Genomic DNA, 22333 nt, shown 5'->3' on the forward strand with positions numbered 1-22333 from the left:
CTTATGCAACTACGTTTATTGAATTTATAAGCTCTAAGTGTACACTTCCGCACAATAATGCATTCAATTGGTGACACCATGAAAGTATATCGTAATATTATTCTGTAACTATAAAGAAATGATTTTTTAAAGATTAAAAAAAGTATAATATGCTCGTATATATTTTTTTATTTAATACAAAAGAGAAATATTTGTGTTCTTATTATTTACAAAATACTTCAATTTCACACTATTTCTGTGAGCCTAAGCGGCTCATTATTAGAAATAGGTATCAAATTGTAGTAGAGTGGGTTTGAACCAAGAAACTCTAACTGAAGAGTCCGCGACACTAACCACGGGACCACGATCCGACGATATGCATGTTTATTTCACGTAGAAAAGTCAAACGATAAAACGTAAACAACAAAACATTTTTTGTTACATTTCTTGTATTATTATTAACGTAAATAATGTGACCAATAATAATAAATAATAAAACATCTGCTTAAGAGTAATTAACCTTAAATTTGTAATTGTTGGGTTGTTACAATCACATTGTATTCAAATAAAACAGACAAATATATTCAAGATGTTTTAAATTTATATTAATGTATAATTAATTACGATAAGCAAGGAAGTCGGTACTCACCGAACTCTGGGATATTTGTGTAAAAAACGGGAAGCGAATCGAAAATATTTCCTCAAACAATGAACTTGCTTTCCAATAGCCAACAACTTTCAATATTTTGAAACAAAACTTTGTTATTCTCTGTACGTTCGCTATGCGCACGTTGCGCGGCGCACCGCCAAATCGCACGCTGAGCAATACACAACAACCGACGACGACGGCCGAAAACTGACTGACCCGTAGAACGAATTTTACAGAACAACGGCATTAAAACCAGCGATCTAAGGATAAAAGAAGGCTTCGACTGACAAGAAAATCCGAGACCCCAGTGCTGTAATGAAAATACATCAAATAAAAAGACTCTTTTTGTAAGAGACCAAGATTTTACCAGCTCCGTTCGACGGGGAAAATATAAGTCTAGACGAGTGGGGAGGCGAGATCGATTGGCAGATAAATAGAAGCGACGGGTAAAAAAATCACATTAAAAAACAGATTGTATTATTTAGTCCGAACGATGATTAGAACCTTTTCGCGAGTTGCCAGGTTGCTATTAGGAAAGTTTTTCGGGAGAGGTAGCCCGGGCGCTAAGGGGAGTAGGATCGATCGCACCCGGGCACAGGATACAGCTGGCGCGCAGAGCCCTTCCAAGGCGCGGGAAGGCCCTACGGACAGCCGTGGAAAACCTTTTCCTCCAACTGGCGGTCAATCGAGCGGAAACTTTGTATTCCCCATTCGGTTGCGTGGAAACGTGAACGCGACATTTTAGTTAAACTTTTGTTTAGCTGAGATACCCTTAGAAAGGAATAACGAGCGAGCCTGTATTTTAGAGGTTGTTAGAATGACGGATGGTAGGAAGAGGGAAGGTACCGTAGAACGGGGCTACTTGAATGTGTTACTTGAGCCCAGTACAAAAAAAGATTTAAATCTGTATTTGTTCTAAAATAATAAACGTATCGACATGATTAATTTTTTCCCTGACAGGTGACACTTATTGTCACGATATTTCGATCGATACCACGATCTAAATATTTTTTTGTACTGGGCTCAAGTAACACATCAAAGTTCAAGTAGCCCCGTATGAATATGAATACGTGAAACACTCAAACCAATTGAAAATAAATATTTATGGGATTCATTACCCAATTGGTGGGAATCGAATCCGCGACGTTAGTTTCACCCTAGTGCATCTACGCCACGGCGCTATTGATTCATAGATCGCTTATTTACGAAATATATATTTAATTCATAATTAATTTTAAATTATTTATAAATTTATAAAATATTTCTGATTTTTTTTTTGAATTACCTAACGTCCAAGTGACTCCGAAATCTTTTTCAAGGTTTGGACGAAGTCCGCAAGTACAGAACTAGGGATCAATGTCAAAACTTGTTTTGAACCAAACTCTCGACCCTCTTGATCATTGGCAAATTGTATTAGATATTTCAATTTAACACTCTCCTTGTCATTCATGGTTCACTTTGTGTAATACCACTTAAAAACAGTACTTAATGGCTACCGGTTTCGAAATAAACATTCTATCATCAGGTCAAATGTAGACCGGAATGGTTAATCTGAAACCGGTAGCCATGAAGTAGTGTTTTTAAGTGGTATTACACAAAGTGAACGATGAATGATAAGGTGAGTGTTATATTACCATACCACAATGTTAACACTGCTTTTAATATACGAAATATTTTAAGTTAATACCTTGGTCTTCTGGGAATCGTCCGCGGTAGAGTGAAAACTGAATTTAATTGAGATTACCTGATCTCAACCAAATACAAATTTGGATGGGGTTATGTTTGTATGGTTGATGATAGGTTAGAACCTATTTCATGGTGAAATGTCTACGGGTTACATGGAAATTCCAATTACCTACTTGTGATTTATTATTAGTGGAATGTAATAGCTCACAGAATATAGATAAATTCTGATTAATTCAATTGATTTTTAAAAAACAGGGTAAATCGGTGTATTATTGACAACTGCCCAGTTAATGATACAACATACTAATTTTATATATTTACATACTAATAATCTGATATTAGACACACATTTAAAAATATATATACACCGCCTTTATAATTATGACGTTTTTGTTTTGATTTTATTTTAACTGATTTAATTTATCACAATTTTTATGATTTTATTGTACGTACTTATATATTGAAAAAAATGCTATTTTACAATATAAGGTATACTCGCGAGGACTAACGGATTCAACAAGCTCTACTATTTTTTTGCTGAGATTTTCCTTGTATTTGTAAAAATCCAAAATATCCATGCTATCATTTTCATTTGCGAAATTCACTTGTCGAAATAAAGCAGTTTAGTAAGTTGGCAACAAATTGCATCATATAGCATACCTATGAATGATTTTCGAAACATCATAGCAATACCGTTAAAACAAGTACGTACACGTTTCCACCGGCTTTAGTTCTCACGAGGCGGTAAAAAAAGACGAAAGTTTGCAATTTTTATTCTTGTGGTCGAACTGATAACGTCGCGATACATAGTCTAATCTTCATATTATCAATAACAATCTCCCCTATTTCTTTATTAATTTTTATAAGAATAGTATCGATTGTCATGCGATTTTAAAAACAAATATTTATATTTATATCAAAATTGGCCATTTTTACTCCAAAATATCTAGGGTTAAAATAACTGGAACAAATGTTATTTTTTTATTTTGTAAAGTTAAGAAAACTGTATAAATAGTTGGAAAATAAATCACATTGATAAAATTAAAACTTCTTATACAATTATTTGTGGGTACGTACTTTTGTGAATTAAGGCTGCAGCAGGCACGTCAGTGGTTGGAGCGCTACGTGCAGCGCAGTCGAGGGATAACTGGAGAAGAGTCATTGCTTCTGCAAGGGTCACAACCCTCAGCAATGAGGAATAAGACGGAGAAGAAGATACAATTATTATTTGTTAAAATTTACCATTTTTGTACTTCAATATATCTAGGGTGACAATAACTGGAATAAATGTTATTTTTATTTTATTTTAGAAAGTTAAGATGACTGTATAATCAATAGTTCTATAATCAATAAATCACATTGATGAAATGAATACTTCAGTAATAAATTTCATATTGACTGAAAAATGTGCTTAAATCGACAAAAAACAGGGTCTGTACTATAATATCTATTACATATACCGTAATACTTACTATTTTGCTTTATTTAAAAAAATACAAACATTTCAAACTAAAAAAAATAAAATAATAATAATAATAATAATAATAATAAGAAAATAACTCCTGTAATTGGAGATAATCCAGATTTTGTGGACAAGTATTTGGACACACTCAAAACGTTGTAAATAAATTATCTGGTCAAATTATAAGCTTAATAATAAAAATGAAAATGGTATTTTCTGGCGTTTCTCATGTGTGTGATTATAATCCAGGGTTCGGATCTCACATACTAATATAAGAGTTTCTGCTTAGTAAAAAGCTTCTTTACATCTCACCAATACATGTCTCTAGTGAAGTTCTAGTGATTCAAGAACAAGGTTTCTAAATTGGTTCATATATATATAGAACTTCCAAGAATTTGAGTAGTGTGGTTGTCAATAATGAGTAGAATTGGTGAATGCTACACGTGTGTAAAGTGATCACTTAAACCAGCCTATGACGGTCGTCAGCCCCGTAAATGCCCAGACTTCCATATTCTTCTTCATCTTTGATGAGATGTCAAAAAATAATTTCAAAATAAAGTTGTAAACTTTGTAAAATTGAAATAAAAAATAAATGGATTTCTATCAAATAATAGTATGTACTTTTGTTAACATAGTTGTTTGGTGTTTTACTGAATTAAATTAAAAGTAAGTGGTAAGCTGTATACACTCAGTCATATTGTGATATTCAATCAATTTTTTAAGGAGCTCGTAGTATAAATTATTAGCTAAATATTTTTCTACTGTAACTGAAATGCGCAAAGTGTAAGTTATTTTACATTTTCTGTTCTCTTTTTGAACTATCACAAGTTATAAATAATGCTGATAATTTTACGTATTTTTCTAATTGTATTTCATAACTCCTAATTTATGTAAAAAAAGGTTTTTATTATTCATACTTTTTCTCAGACTTAGGCTCGATAAGGTTACAATGTTCTGAATTTTTAGACATACAGTAGAACTTCTATGGCATTCCACTTATAGCAATATGGGGAATCTTAAGATATAAATAAAAAGCAGTTTGTTATTAAACATTCATGGTTTATTTATTATAACACAGACAGTAAAAATAAGACTAGCACACATACATTACATTTTTTATTGAAATAAATCAATATTGACAAATATAATTTGCATACAACATATACAATGATCAAAGTCATTATTTGTTTCACAATACAAATAGAAAATGTATATGGAAGATATAATTATTACAAAGCCCTGTAGCTCAAATGATCAATATGTTTTTATTATATTGCATTCATATTTTATATACATACATGAAATTTTCATACGTAACATTATTATAAATCTTATAATTTGTACATTAGCATATGGAGCATGCATTATTTTGCCACTAAATCCTGTATATTTCATATTTCAATAATTATTATTGTAAAGCATAATACTAAAAATTAATTAAAATTAGAATTAAAATTTCACGAGTTTAAGTTTTAAAGGAAAAATATGTAGCTCATGACGAAACATTATGTTGTGTCTTCTAGTCTCTATCTCTGTCTAGTGTTAGGTGACTATGATGAGGTCGCTAAGGTGAGCTTCAGATAGTATTTAATGAAAATAGAGCTGTATAAATTATTAGAAACAATTACCGATATAAATTACTACCAACTGGGAATAAAACTACAAAAACAATAAAATAGGCAGAATTTAACCTGACTGTGTGTGTACATTTTGATTAAGTTGTTGGTTGAAGTGCCGTACATACCACAGGATCTTATCATGTATAATAATATACAGTGAAACCTCTATCTATCGTTCTTCGAGTAATCGTTTTCCCGGATGTGTCGTTTATTTCTTCTATCCCGACTTAATTTCATACTAAACTAAACCGCATCGATCGTTTCTCTATCCCCATTTACCACATTTATCGTTCGAATTAAGCTACATATTTGATACATTTTGTCTGTTTTTTTTTACATTATTTCCAATTTTCTTACATTCAACGGCAACGTATGGGATAGAAACTATCGAAAGCTTGTGTAACCGATAGCAGGAGAGGTCGGTACTGATGAAAAGGCGCCGTTGCCTGTACATGCATTTCCAGAAGCGTGCACACTCTTTGAAAGAAAACTTTCTACAACGCACATTCAATAACCGATGCTGAAAAAAACACTATTTGCAAAGCTGAAAATATACTATTGACTTAAGAAAATAAAACAGTTAAAAAACAAAAGTATTTTTTAAAATTCTATTCAGGTTTGTATTTTTTTTTAATAAATACATTTGCATCTGAAACATGTATTCTTCTTAGAATTTTAGCCTACGAATGGTTATGCAGATTGGGAGGGCAGTATCTTTACTCGGTTGTATCTATTTGCGTATTGACCTCTTAATCCCACATTCATAGTTTATTTTAATAGGTCCCTTTAAAAACAATAGATAGAGGTTTCACTGTACTCATTTTGATTTTCAAACATTAATATTCCCGCTCCTTTTCAGTATATGACAATTATATTATTATGTTAATATGTATTTTTTTATTAAAATATTTACCTTATGCAAAGTTCTACCAGAATTGGAAGTCCTTACAGATGAAGTAGAGAGCAAGGTAAATACGAAAAAAATATAGTGGCTTCCTTCATTCGGGATGGTACAAACTATTTTTAACTCTAATTTGCATTAGCATTTTAACTGAATCATAATTAAATTACTAATTTTATAATTATAAATACTATAGTAAAGAAAAGGATTAAAAGAGTACTATTATTATCATTTCTTGAAGAGTTAGAGAGAGAAACAATTTGGTAGTCTGATGACAGAAGGGACAGTGCATTTTACCTTTTTTTTAAAATGTTTTTAACATATGTTCAAAAAGCTAAAGGAAACTTGACTAAATGAAAAAAAATGTTTTTTTTTGGGTTATAACCCAAAAAAAAGACGGTGAAGATAAATGAAAATTATAAGCAATTCAAAATACATAAATAATCCTTTGAACATAAATTATTAAAATTAGGGTTCAGGACCCTTACCACTTTTATAAGTCCCACAATATGAACACTAGATATATGAATATGTATTATCATTATGAGTCATTTAATGCAACAAAATAATTAAATGGAAAATTAAACAAATTAATGATGTTTTTTTTTGCATTGCATTCACTGATTATTTTATTTAAAATTTATCAGAATTTTTTTAAAAACCTACAATAGGTCTGAGTTATATTTTACAATATTATTGTGTGTACATTGTAATTTCGTTTTTTTTCCATCAAATAGATTCAGTATTTGTTTGTGTGGAATTTTAATAACAACCAAATGGCATAACATTTTTCTGTTAATATTTAAGCAAGATGCAAATGTAAAATTTTCATATTTCAAAATATTTCACTTAATAAATTGGGCCAAAAATATGTTACATCAATATTTTCTATGGAAAAACATGGTTAAAGATTTTATTTGTCAATGTCTCAATAGTGTTAATACAATTGTTCCCAACTCGCCATTTTTCATTTAAAAAATAACATATTAAGAGCAAGGATGTCTAAAAAGGTTCAAGAATACTGTGAAAATGTGATTTATGCTTATCATTCATATTTTAAATACACAATACGTAAGCAATCACAAAAAAGTTATATTAAATAATTAATCGTTTCATTATTGAATGTAAAAATTAAACTCAATAATCTCTCAATAATAAAATGGCACTTTAGTATTCAGAACACACTTAAAATGAGTTTTAAAAAAAATATAATAAAAACATTTTTTTTAAATGTCTCACTTTATTATTAGGTAAAGGCATCATTAACTTAAATTTTTCTAAAAACACACTCATATTAAATAAAATAAAAGAAGGGAGATGACAAAATTATGGCGTCAATATATGCAAATCAAGTACATAATTGAATAAAAATAAGACTTAAAAATTCATAAAATAATATTAAACTAAGAAAAGTCAAGAATTTATTGATTTAAAAAATACAAATCAATTTAAAAGGTAATTTTAGAGTGAAATGAGGTTTAAAAGGGCAGAAAATTAATAATCTATAAGAATCCAATATACATATACAAGATTTTTTTATTTTTAAATATGAATTACATCGTAAATTTGTCATGGACTCACCCAAATTAATGGTAGAAAATTAAATATACTTGACTTGTCTACAGTTTCAAAAGATTTTCTATTATTTATAACGAGATTACATAATATGTACATATTATATTACGATATTGAATATATGTATTGTATATTACAATAGATATGTTTTTACAGATTCTGCATGAATAATCACAAGATATAAATGAGTATGCATGTATATATTGAAAATACCACTTTTACCCGGTGAAATATGTGTACATTAAATAATTTTATTCGTGATAAAGGTTTCCAATTTCTGAAAGCTCATAATTTTTGCCAAAATGTCAAATTACCTGTCATGAAACAAATAGGCATATGAAAATTAAATACATTAACAATTTAATCAAGATGGATACATGGTGTATAGTATTTAAGTTCTAACATATTATATTACAATAATGAATGAAGTACGTCTAAACGGCTAACGTAATGCTTTTATACACTAGATTAATATATTAAATATGATTTTATGAATCATTTGGAGGCTCAGGGGCAACGACATGTAATTTACATAAAACAATACTTATGTACAGTCAGAATTATTTCCACAAGATTTGTTTTTAATTATCCAAAGAGGAAAATTTATTTGACTTTTCAATAACTTTAGTCACCCAATTAATAAAACATTTTGCAGTGCGAGATGAACGAAATACTGCATTTTTCTACCTACTTAAAAATTAACATTACAGAAAATAATGTGTGGCTGATTATGATACAGATTAATATAAGTAAATAAATAAAATAATTTTCATTATTTATTATGTAATAACAAAAGTATCCCATATCCAGTACCGTCCAAGTATTTAATCACAGTTTTGTACATTTCTTTGGGATAATTCTAATTTCAACGTATTACATAGCTTGAAGAGATCTGAAAAAACACAGTTTTACCTTTCATACATAGCTGTACTGTACATAGTAATTAATAGAGGAATCTACTCACTTTTTTGCTTATTACCTGCTTGTTTATGTGACTAAAAAGTATTAAAAAGCACTGCCTTTTATAGACACTGACATTAACAAGAAGTCCCTTGAAGTGAATGCACACATATGGTAATATTTTTAAATTTACAGGTCTCTGCAGTCATTTAAAAAAAATTAAAAATTAAATTACATATATACAAGTAAGAAAGGATGTGCTTTTGTGCTTATATAAAGCACACTACTATGACAACAAGGGCGCATTATTTTTTTAGATGGAAACACTCAATGGCCAATAAAAACCAGTTAGTTAGTCGATTACAGAAAAATATTTCTGTAAATATAAAAATGTGATAAGCTCAAAAAAACATCACTGATATGATTTCTGACATACGATATGAAATTTACATAAATTTTCAGAATATCATAAATACAACCAATACACTTTCTTGGTAGTAAGTTTGTCATTAATACATACTATACAACACTGAAATAATAACATATCATATTAGTCTAGTAAAATGAGTATATGAATTTTAATTAAATCAGAGATGACACAAATACTGAAGAGTCTTATCTAGAATCTTTGGTCGAATACTAATTTAAATAAATACATGTTTCTATTTCCCAAGAAATAAAACCACGGCAAGAAGAACTTATAATGTTAAACTTATCAACCCTGTTGCATGTTTGCATAAATTCAATAAGAAACAGCACATTTATGATTTTTGTAGTTAATTTAACTTAAAATAAATTGTATAAATTTATATTCAATTACATTGTTTTATATCTAAGTCACACAAAATAATGATAATCCACAAATAAAATATTAAATATGGAAACGCATGTGTTGGCAAGAGATTTCTGTACAGTTTTTAAGTCTTTATATTTCTCTTTTATTATAAAATTAATAGAGCCAATTGAAGATGAAATTGAATGAATACAAATATATATTACTAATAATACAAACCAAAACACGATTTATGATTTTAATAAATTGATTAATTATTTAAAGGTTTTTTTTTTCTATGAGGGAATTTCTGAACTGAGTTGATAAAAATATAAACACATACTTGACAAAAAATATGTTCAAAACCGCCAAAAAATTTAGATAATTTTATTATGTAGTGAGTGCATTTTTCAAAGATGAAATTAATATCCTTGCAAGGTGACAAAAGTATCACAAAGATCCATAAATTTAGTAAAATCATACATTGTGATTTTGATCTATATTAACTAAAATATATTATGGAATTTTACAAAGAAAATGACAATTCAATAAAAAAAATGTATATTTAAATATACGTGGAAGCAGAAAATGTGGAAGCAGTGTTGTTTTTTTTATTTTTTATTCATATGTGCATACGAATGCAGAAACAAAAAAATTATTTATAAAATAAATGAAGTTCTGAGAATATTACATAACTGTTACATTAGTTATAATGTATTTTATAACAATTACATAAAAAAAAAACTTTTATAATGCATAATACTATAATAAACTCAGGTGATGAAATATATCCTAAGTAATGTTGAACAATGAATTAGGACATGATGTAAATAAAGTGATAATGTTATACAACACTGTAGTATCCTTATAATAGTTACATATATTTATTCATAATTGACATTTGAAAGTTCAGTAATTTTTATAGAGCAATAGTTAGAATCAATGAAAAAAATCTGCAAAATAAATCATACTGCTTATGCACTCAAATACGTTTTTCACGATTCAAATTTTCCACTTTTAATACGAAAAATTCCAAAAAATATTCCTGTTTCACCTTCATATAAATCAACAAATTCCCCCCACTTTTTCATCATCTGTGATTACGCACTCTCCTTTTGACATATTATTAGTAATTAATTTTCAAACATTACATGAATTACACATACCTTATCTCGAATTGCGGAACATGCAGTGCGTAATTCATTAAGTACAACCACTTTGCTTGTCCTTGTTTATAATTTGTATTTCTGGAGCGGCGAGTGTGTTTCAAATCATGTTTATTTTAAAGCTGTTTTATGTAATTTTGTTCCGTTTTTATGAGAAAATAAATGTCCCCTTTTTTTACACAATTGTATTTTTGATTTCCAGCTAAGGATTTTACGAAAATTATGAAAAGTGCTATATATTTTTGTATGTTTGATAAAAAAAAGACGTTCAATGTTCCCGAAGTTTTATTGACTGAAAAAAACTGATATTTTTCTAAGTGTAAAAAATATTTAAGTTGTAAAGGGATTCTTAGTGCATAAGAAGGGGATTTGTTTGTATGAAATATATGAAAGTGAAATGGAATCTTAAGAGGAGGAAAACATTAAATGGAGGTTTCATTGTAATAAGAAATTATACAACTTCATTGTTCCGTACGTTAGTGATTTCATCACTTTTCCCATCAATTTTACACATTAATTGGTTAGTCCCTATAAAAATGTAATGTTGAGGTTTAGTTAAATATTGTTTAAAAATGTCATTGTTAGCATAGTATTAAAGAATTAAATAATATCTATAATTTAAAAATACATGCTGATATTTCAATTAATTTTTAATACCTGTGAAAAAACTCCCAACTTATAAATGTAATTATATAATTTTTTCATTCATTTTGAAATTTGAATTTAGAGAATATATAAATATCACTGAATGATTACAATATCATCACAAATATGTAATATAATGTTCTTGAAAAATTAAGAAGGCACAGAAGACTTTTTGATTCATTTTAGATTCTTAATTAATAAATTTTTTCTTCAATCATCGATTACACAGTACATATTAATTTTTTCCGTCCACCTACGTAGTGTAATGGTCAGCATGCTTAGCTACCGTACTGGAGGTCCCGGGTTCGATTCCCAGGGGGGTGGGTTAGATAAACATAAGTGATTTTTTTCACTCCAATATCTATTTTATTATATGTATGTACTCCAATAGTTACTTGAAGCGGAGGGTTGATCACCTTTCCTTCATGTGTTAACAATCAAGAAAACACATTGTTTATATGATGCAGTGCCCTATGCACCATCGGGTGCGGATGGGGGTTTGAAGAAGAAGTGTTCATTTTAATTAGAGATTGTTTGATATCATTCTTGGTACACCCAATTTAAAAGTAAAAGTTACCTAAAAAAATATTTTATTTGTGCAGGTAAATGTATTCAAACAGCGATATTGTTTATTTAGATTTTTACCTTTATGGAAACTAAATTTGTATTAATCAACCATATTTTATGTGTTTCAAGAACCCATTGTGTTCATGAACTCCAAATGTAAATAAACACTTTTTTACCTAATATTTCACAACCACTAACAAGATTTACCTAACTAAAATTACTATACAAAACAAATAAGAATGGATTTCGACATGGAAATAAATCTACAATAATATTCTATACAAAAATTGTTTCTATTTCAATACGTACGATTATTGACTTTCGGTATTTAGTGGAAACTATTAAAAAAAAAAAAAAAAAAACTATTGCAGGGGACATAGCAACAATTCGATGAGACAGCCAGCCAGAATACAACGTCGCGAAGTTGAGGAAAGGTGTGAAGAGGAAAGTAATAAATTGAGAAGTGAAATTAAGAAAATGGGGCAAAATGATGTTGTCTGCTATAAGTCTGTCTCAGTCCACTGCTAGTCTCCACGGCGGGCCCTTCGAGCTGCTGCTGTCTTGTGTCGGTATAACCAAACCTGAAATATGATCATTATCGGTACAAACCAAGCATATCGCTCACTCCTTTCAAGAACGTCATAAATAAAAAATTGTCAATTTTCAGCTGTGAATGTTTTCGGAATGCCCAGAAAATGTTCTATATCCCAGCAAAAGAGGCATATTTTTAACTTAATATTTACCCGCTACAGGGCAGAAAACGTTGTTTTTGCATTTTGAAGAAAAGGTATTGTTTAATTATTTTTTTAAATTTACTAAATATTTTTGAAATGGAGAAAAAAACCTCCAGGTTTTACCTAAAAAGATCTATTGCGCAGTAAAAAGTTCAATAAGTGGCTTGATATTTATTTTTAATACATTGTATTATATTTTTAAACATTAAAAACTGGAAAAACAAGTTTTTTGATTTATGACGTTCTTGAAAGGAGTGAGCGATATATTCAATACCAAAAAACATCTTTCTGTTACGCCTGTCCCTTTCTTCCTATCTATTCATGGCTACCTATTATACAAAGAAGTATTGTTATCCAATCAAAGGTAAAGTGAGACAGTGCCTTTTGCACCATCATCTATTAATCCATCAAAAAATATAATGTCATATGGTGACAGTATAAAGTATTTAGTCAACTATGTATTAATTAGAGAATGAGTGCTATTCATTGTTTCTATCCTAAACTGATTTTCCTACATTATATCAATGTTAAAATAAAAGCTTATCCTGTTTATTAAGTTAGTAAAATTCTAATCTATTGTTACTGAAATACTAAAAAGCAACAAATGAAGTTTATAAACTAATTAACCAGTCAAGTATCCATAATTTTTTAAACTACTGGTTAGACATTAATTATACACACACATAGGACGGGAATGGTATTTCCACTTGTTCGGTAGATTGATGCTTAAGGACGGGAAGGGTATTTCTACCTTCTGCGCCAGTCTCATTTCAAAGGCAGAAAAGAAGAAATTACATATTTAATGTTTTAATATGGATATTATTGTCAAATCCCGTCGCCAGCGGTCCGAAGGCGTAAAAACCACCCGTCCGAAATGTATTAAAATTAAATATGTTACTGTACGCACGTCACGGCTAAACTTGGCTCAAAAATGGTTTATCTCCAACAGTCAGTAGCATTGGTATCCTCCCAGAGGCGGAATAAGAGATGGGTGAGCAGGGATGGAGCACAAGATGCAGCCCAGAGAGAGGGGCCGAATAAATAATAATAAAATAATAATTTGCATTATGATACTGAAGTATATAAGTTTATTATTTATTGATTCGGCATTTACTTTGTGGAATGACATGATTATTTTATTAAAATTAAACACTTGAATATACTACTTTAATGAGATTTATTTTTATTTACGACTAGTTTCGAAAACATCTGTCGTTTTCAAAACTAGTCGTAAATAAAAATAAAACTCATTAAAGTGGTATATTTAAGTGTTTAATTTTAATGAAGTATATTAGCATTTTTTTAGTATTGAAGCATTTACCTGAAATAGTATGACTGTATCTAGAGAAACTTGCAATCCTCCACAGACCCAAAATTGTGGCGGAGCATCTCGCAGTAGAAAATAAACAGTCTTAAAAATGTCTCCGCAGAGCCACATGATCACCATCGTAAGGCTGAAAACAAAAGAAGATGTGTAAATATGAATAAAGATAATATTTTAATGTTTTATTATCTTAAGATATTTCAATTTTAACATGACAAAACATGATACACACTTTGCATCTGTACTGGACAAATATTAGATAAATACAGGTGATAATAAGTTTATCGGGTTTAATAGAATGATCACTTGACTGGCGATCAGAAGGATTCAGATTCAAATCCAAGAGTAGGCACTATTTCTCTCAAGTTAATTTATATTTTAATTGTTGAGATTATTATTATTATTTTTTAATTTGATCAATGAAAATTAATCCATTTTCATAAAAATCAGAGTTTAACAAAGGAAATACTATGATATATTCATAAATAAATAATGAAGTAATTTAATATGTTAATAGTATTAAATTTAGAAACTTGGTTACATAATTACCTCATTCCTTCTGTACTTTTATTTTGGTGGTTTTTTGATATCTGAGGCGCACCGATCATAGCCTCTGTGAATACTGCTAAGAAACCAATTGTCTCGACAAAAGCTGCCACGTCTACCAATAAATATGTTGTCCCGGCACCGAATACTGAAAATACTAGCATGCAATCCAAGTAACTCTGGAAGTCGGTCCACGCCCAGAAATACTTACTCTCCATATCTGAAATTCACAAAGAACAATTCAAATAATATTGATTTTCTTAATAATTAAAGTAAAAAAAAATAGGAATTGACTAGGTATTATTGGATAGCTTCCGCAGAATCAGACAATTTTTGGGCACTTTTTAAAAAAGCTTAATGTTATAGGGAATTGGAGTTATTTTCTTCTTTTTTTTCTTTATTTTAAATTCTTTTGCATTTCACAACATAATATAATACAAGTATTTTGTTTATATATAAATACAAAAAAAAGATACCACAAAGGCATGGCCTATGTGTGGGTATACATTATATTTAGGTCATAGTAAAGGGCACTGACAAAAATACAATAGATATTATAAGAAGTAAAATTAGATTAAAAGTGTTAATATAAAATACAAATACAATAATAATTGTCAGACTTTTTATTTTACTGTAAACAATCAACTAAATTTAATCGCTACTTTGAAAAGATGTTCAAAGTACAAAGCAGATATGTAACACAAATCGCTCACTCCTTTCAAGAACGTCATAAATCAAAAAACTTGATTTTTCAGGAGAACGTTTTTAAAGTTCAAACATAAAATACAATGTATTAAAAATAAATATCAAGCCACTTATTTAACTTTTTACTATGCAACAGATCTTTTTAGGTAAAACCTGAATATTTTTTCTCCATTTGAAAAATATTTAGTATATTTAAAAAAATAATTAAACAATACCTTTTCTTCAAAATGCAAAAATAACACTTTTTGCCCTGTAGCGGGTAAATATTAAGTTAAAAATATGCCGTTTTTGCTGGGATATAGTACAATTTCTGGGCATTACGAAAACATGCGCAACTCAAAATTGACGATTTTTGATTTATGACGTTCTTGAAAGGAGTGAGCGATATCTAATCATGCTAAGTTTTCTCAACTTGCCAAGATCAGGTATGTTAAATACTTGAAAGCGGTCAGGTCACTAGCTTTCAGTTTAAAAAAAAGTTCTAAGTTTCAGAACAAAACTCCGAGACTACAAATTTTAATGTGGATACTACTGAAGGTATGTTTGTGCATAGAATGAAAATTTTAGGAATTATGTAATTAATTGAGCGACATGATAATGTTCAGATCATAAGCATGTTGAATGTTGTGCTTTTCTTAGAAAAAATGGCATAAACAAATCAAATATCTATTTAATATATTTAGAAACAAAGTATCATACAAAAACACTTGGCAAAACATTTTTTTTTTCACTGAATTTACATTTAATTGTTTCTGATGGGACACGAGTTTACACTTTGGAATAACTGCGCTAAGAGCATCGACTCCATTTAGAAAAATTGAATTTACTTTCACTATCACTGTGTTGAGAAAAATCAAAGCAAACACTTTTGTAGGGAAAATGGCAAATTAAAAACCCTACGCGAAATCCAAGAGAGGAAAGCACTACGCGAAATTATTTTCGCTTTCAATTTTGTTGAATTTTTAAAAGAATATTATTTTTTGATATCTCATCAAAGATGAAGAAGAATATGGAAGTCTGGGCATTTACGGGGCTTACGACCGTCATAGGCTGGTTTAAGTGATCACTTTACACACGTGTAACATTCACCAATTCTACCCATTATTGACAACCACACTACTCAAATTCTTGGAAGTTCTATATACATGAACCAATTTAGAAACCTTGTTCATGAATCACTAGAACTTCACTAGAGACATCTATTGGTGAGATGTAAAGAAGCTTTTTATTAAGCAGAAACTCTTATATTAGTATGTGAGATCCGAATCCTGGATTATAATCACTCATGTGTGTGATTATAATCCAGGATTCGGATCTCACATACTAATATAAGAGTTTCTGCTTAATAAAAAGCTTCTTTACATCTCACCAATAGATGTCTCTAGTGAAGTTCTAGTGATTCATGAACAAGGTTTCTAAATTGGTTCATGTATATAGAACTTCCAAGAATTTGAGTAGTGTGGTTGTCAATAATGGGTAGAATTGGTGAATGTTACACGTGTGTAAAGTGATCACTTAAACCAGCCTATGACGGTCGTAAGCCCCGTAAATGCCCAGACTTCCATATTCTTCTTCATCTTTGATGAGATATCAAAAAATAATATGAAAATAACTCCTGTAATTGGAGATAATCCAGATTTTGTGAACAAGTATTTGGACACACTCAAAATGTTGTTTTAAAAGAATATTTAAAATCATAGTAAACACTGAATTTTAAATGAAATTATCAGTGTAATCAAAAATAATATTAAGCTGTATACAGCTACATATATACAGCTGAGTCAACATACATAATTATTTTGAAAAATTTAAAACATGCACAGAAACTCATATACATCCAAACAATCAATTTGACAAACTTAGATATTTGACTTATGTTTTTAAATGTTTATCTAGTTGTGTCCATCCGAACACCAACAAAATAGTTTATCATGCCCTTGTACAGTCTTCTTTTTCTAATGGAATAATTGAATGGGGGGAGCCTTCAATAATCGTATAAAGCCTTTAGAAACAGTACAAAATCTTAGTATTAAAAGTACGCTTAATTTTTTTATTTAACTTTTCTATCCAACCAACTATTTCAGGAAGCTGAACTTTTGAAGCTACGAGAAATTTATTTCCAACAGTGTCTAAAATATATTTTCATGCGCCAACATTTCCTAAAAATATAAATAGATCTAGCCAAAGAATGAATAGTGTACTAGAAATCCCTTTTTGCAAATCCAGATTCTCGCAAAGAAACTCATTTTTCATAAGTATTATATATGACGAGACTTATTTTAAACTATTCTAATTTTACTTTGTTTTGATATTTTGTTAAAATTATGGTTTAAAAAAACAGATTTGAGTAGATTCATCTTTTAATGAATAACTCATAAGTTTAGCATTAGTAACATTTAGCGTTATTTTTTTTTTCATTTTCATTATTTGGTGTTTCTGTTTTTTGTTAAAAACAAATATTTGCATTTAACCCTAGATAACTAAACCATATTTATAGATACATAGTAACTAAATATTCGTCAGGCGGACTACACAATTAAAAACATGAAAATTATCAAAAGTATTTATTAAAAATAGTAACTGTTTACATGACACTTAAGTTTGGTTTATTAGGAATGAATGTAAGAGACATTTAAGAATAAATCACTATTCCGTAAACAAAGCCTGGCGGGTGCGGGGTGCAGGGAAGTATGTGCACTTGACTTTTTCAGAGAAGGGCGTCGTTGCATGGACAAATGTTTAGTTATCTAGGATTAATATTAGTAATTTCAATCTAAGTATTCATATTTTTGACATCTATCGTATTCTTCCAGTAACCTTTATATAAATTTCTAAATATAAATTTCTAAAATAAAATATATACCCACACAGGCCATGTCTTTGTGGGATCTTTTTTTGTATTAATGCAATAGAATATTTTTTTACTTGTAATAATAATTATACTGTGAAATGCAAAAAAAATAAATAAAAAATCCAATTACAAAATTATTTATACATGCCATTATGGTCATTGATGACGGACAAAATCATGCAGAAATCAAACACATGCTAAAATAATAGTTACTCATCACATAATAAAAAATTCAAATTACAAGGGAGAAAGAATTAATAAAGCTTTTGCAACTTTGAAAAAAAAATCCATCAGAGACTTAGCTAAACCTTCTTTTATTTTGCTTAAAACAGATTTACAGGTTATAATTTATTTAGGCTATTTAACTAATGGTTATATATGTAAAGAAAATAAGCAAGGGAGATGAATAATTACAATAAACATGAAATGAACTAATAAACAAATGAGAAAAAAATTAATGTTACAAATTAATTTAATTATGAAAAAGAGAATCTGTCCGTATACATACAGATTCTATGTGATTGGTTCAATCAAATGATACATAAACTAACCAAAAAAAATTGTGAATATCAGAATTAAAATCTTATTAAAATTGTCATTTAAGAAACAATCTTTAGTATGTGTGTACACATGTATACTTGATTTACTATAATCGTAATGCTTTGATATAAAAACTGAACATATACACATCCTCTTCGAAAAAATAACTGAATAACATTTATATAATTTTGATGACATAACAAGCTTTTGTTAAGAATGGAATTCCTAATAATTCTATTCCATAAACACAAAAAGGCCAATGATGATAAAAGGCCAATGTATTGTAGATAAGAGCTGTTTGTTACACATCCGTTAACCCCGGAATACGCATAAGGAATCACAATTCAATGCTCAAGGCTGAAGGCCTTAAATCCACAAGGAAATAGCAAAGATGGAGGGATTGTACGAAACAAAGCGATATTAGTAAAAGTGTGGCAGAGAGAGAATCTCACCGTAGAAGCGATGGGCATTTTGAGCGACCGGGGCCCCATTATCTCTTCTCTCACTCAGCCACCGAGCCACATCTTCCGATGGCGCTGAATAGCGGACAATATCATAAAATACAAATAGATGAGAGAAAGTAGAGAAGAATCAGTATTTACTAGACAGATCAAGAAGACAAATGCTTGTTCCAGAGGATCGAGACTTGTCGAGAAGGAGTTAGTTACAAATTAGCATAAAATCATACCTGTGAAAATTCGCTCGCGTGCTCTCACAATCTGGTTCTTTTTTTTAACGGATACGCAGAGATGTATCATGGCAAACATTGTTATATTCATTATCACACTCTGTATCAAGAGAGGTATTTCATATCGCTTTCCAAACCTAGAAATCAAAGTATTAAAACAAATTTATTACATGGTAGTGGTAATAAAATGTAGTATATTAGGTAGTTTCAATAACAACTTCTTTTAATATTTTTACAGTTACTCTTGTTATTTCCTAATTAGAAAAATACTGTAGATTAAACAAGAATGTGAAAGCCCCTACGTAAAGTACTCTATCTGCAAATCTGTTACTTTACAGGAGAGAGCTTACAAGATTTTTTCAATATTTTTTTAAAAATTAATTAACGGTTTAATCTAAAATGCTAAACTAGTATGTATTTACATTCAAAAACACGATAAAATAATGTATTAAATCATTTTAAAACTTTAAGCCTTGTCAAAATTAAGAAGTTAGCATTTTAGGAGCTCAGTTCATTTCGAAAATTCAATGTAGATAGTGTCTTAAACGCCTGAAAACTAGGCGTAATTTATTTTATATATTTTTTTAGTTGGTTCATATTTGTAGATAACGGTCAGTTGATAACATACACCAAATATCTCAAAATTGACAAAAATGTAGTTAGAGTACTTAACGTAGTGCACGTTGATTTGTCTCATGAAGTACTTTTGTATGCATCGTATTCCATCATTTAAAAAATCATTACAAATAATAGGCACCATAGCGTAGTTGAATAGACGCTCGACTGCAAAACTCGAATCGCATGATAGATTCCCGCCAAATGTAAAATGAATTCAAGAAATATTGAAGACAAGCTACTAAAATAGAGGCTTTGCGGGTTATGTATTCCTAAAACGACCGCTTAGTACCATTGTCTGTATTATTCAACTCCTTAATGACATTTATTTTTGCTGTTGTGATAAGACTGAGAAACAGTAGCTACTTATCAGGTTAAACTTATCACGAAAATTTTAGAACCTATTTATAAAACAACCCAATAAATCACAGTTTTAATTATTATTTTTAATTGAGCTAATTTAAACAAAAACTTATTCCAGTTAATTACAGGAAATGATAAAACACTGGAATTATCAAGTTATTTAATTTCATAACTATAAATTTGTTAAATAAATAAGTATATTTTAGACAATGGCCATAAGAATTGTATGAACTGTTTTAAATGGAATTTCTCAAACAATCAAAGTATTGCTGATAAAAAAAATCTAGTTTATAATGCCATGTGACATCAAGTAAAAGTATTGTGTAAAAAAAAGTATTTATTGATTGTAGCCAAGTTTGGAAAATGTGAAATGTAATAGGGTATTAATGATGGGCTATTTAAGACACAATTCCATATCTTTAGGACTTTGTGCAACATGTTTGTATTATTGCTTGTTGCACACTATGGCCAAATAGTACATTCTCATTATTTAATACTTTGCTATTGTTAAGGAACGAGAACACTTGTAAACCAAAGAGCCAATTTGCAAGCTAACTTACCAAAACAGAATTCGGAGCGTGTTTGCTACTAGAAGAGCTAAGCATACATATAACGAAAATCCGTCGGCATCTTGAGTTTGCTTGATTTGCCTGTACTGAGGGATGTAGGGGGTTATGCCACCAATAACCATAGCACCGGCTGCGCCCCATCCGACCAGATGGCCCACAGTCAACCCCAACTCGTCTGATATAATCCAATCCATTTCGATGACGATTTTGTTCCCGCTATCCGAGCAGTTTCACACTATGTCCCTCACTTGATATGTTTCTTCTAAGACTTATCAATAGCATTTTTCCTATGTTTTAAGAAACATTGACCCTAATTGACAAATTGATATCAGTGTAATCAGGGTGATCAGTGACCATAAATGTCACTAGTGACTACAGTCTAGTGACACCCACAGACTAACTATTTTATATAAAGACCGCCAACTACCTCGATTTTTTATGGCTAGAAGCGATATTCGCCAGTGGCCGGAAGTGACGTAAACGGCTAGAAGTACTAAGCTCCCGGCTGGGCGTGACTTCGCCGCGGCTGAATGTCAAATCCACCCGCCGAAATATTTATCATTCATTTTTCAGGTTAAATGGTATTTATATTGAAATTTGTTGTATAACATATTTTCAAAATTATAATATTAATATTACAAAGAAGATATTTCACTATCTAAATTTATTTATTTCAGTGTAAACAAAAATAGAAAGGTCACGGCTAAAACGCGACATTTATAAAAAGAGTTCAGGCGATTAATAATGGTTACTCAACTCAGCCTTACAATGGTAAATGGTAATGGTAACTTTTTTGAAATTATTATCCCAAACTATGTATAAATATAAGGCTTTTCAACAAAAGCAAAAACGATAGAATTTTCAAATTACTATATTTTATTTAAAATTCTAGAAAATACAATATTTTAAAAGGGCGAAGGAGTGCCCACCACTTTCTGAAGTTATGTTTCTTAACGGGGGTGCCAGCGCCCCTTTGTGGGCGTTTTGGAAGTCTGGCTAGGCGTTTTTAAATTTTTTGCATTTGGGGGGTGCTGCAGAAGTTCAAGAGAGCGTTGTGTTAAGTAAGAAAAACTACACTTTCATACGCAAAATTTAACTTTAACTTTGGCATAATACTCAATATTATGAAGTTCTTCATAGACGGATTTCTATTTTTCTATCGATAATTGTCTATAACCATAGTCTGTCTATATTTATTTGAAATATTTGAACAACTTGTTGGTATCTCGTATTTTTCGTTCCCGTTTTGGTGTTTTTGTTAGTGTATTAGTGTGTCTCGTCATTTTCTGGTCGTTTTTTGAACAATCTGACGTTTACGAGTCGACCCCCCCTGGTGACACCGTCACCGATGCGAATCACGTTAACATGGCACCACTGAGTAGAGTAAGCCATACACATTTTGTAAGTAAGTACTTACATAAATTTAAAAAAAATATAGTTAAAACTATTATGTTGGTTGAGTTGTGTAAATTTTTGT

At 29.8% G+C, this 22333-nt stretch overlaps 2 protein-coding genes across 3 annotated transcripts in view; both read right to left on the bottom strand.

The window, feature by feature from the left end:
* The window catches only part of LOC148302981 (ubiquitin-conjugating enzyme E2Q-like protein 1), an 84870-nt gene extending 84028 nt beyond the window's left edge, over nucleotides 1-842 (bottom strand). The window contains exon 1 of the mRNA XM_088270755.1: nucleotides 629-842. The gene's annotated coding sequence lies outside the window, so the exon portion shown is untranslated. The remainder of the gene's footprint in view (nucleotides 1-628) is intronic.
* Nucleotides 843-12253: 11411 nt separating this feature from the next.
* Nucleotides 12254-22259, bottom strand: LOC148302982 (solute carrier family 66 member 2). Of its 2 annotated transcripts, XM_088270728.1 has the most exons (7): nucleotides 22197-22221; nucleotides 20848-21252; nucleotides 19310-19446; nucleotides 19074-19157; nucleotides 14529-14745; nucleotides 13977-14109; nucleotides 12254-12502 (listed from the first exon to the last, which is right to left on the bottom strand). In XM_088270728.1, exons 2-7 carry the CDS (start codon nucleotides 21048-21050, stop codon nucleotides 12446-12448), a joined length of 831 nt encoding a protein of 276 aa, XP_088126854.1. In that variant the 5' UTR covers nucleotides 21051-21252; nucleotides 22197-22221; the 3' UTR covers nucleotides 12254-12445. The 2 variants fall into 2 exon arrangements, with proteins under 2 accessions (XP_088126854.1, XP_088126855.1); XM_088270729.1 differs by lacking the exon at nucleotides 19074-19157 and having other exon boundaries at nucleotides 22197-22259.
* Nucleotides 22260-22333: the final 74 nt, after the last annotated feature.

Source organism: Brachycentrus maculatus, unplaced genomic scaffold (assembly GCF_059751285.1).
Source record: "Brachycentrus maculatus isolate JH-2025_06_01 unplaced genomic scaffold, ASM5975128v1 h1tg000395l, whole genome shotgun sequence".
In the NCBI taxonomy this organism is placed as follows: domain Eukaryota; kingdom Metazoa; phylum Arthropoda; class Insecta; order Trichoptera; family Brachycentridae; genus Brachycentrus; species Brachycentrus maculatus.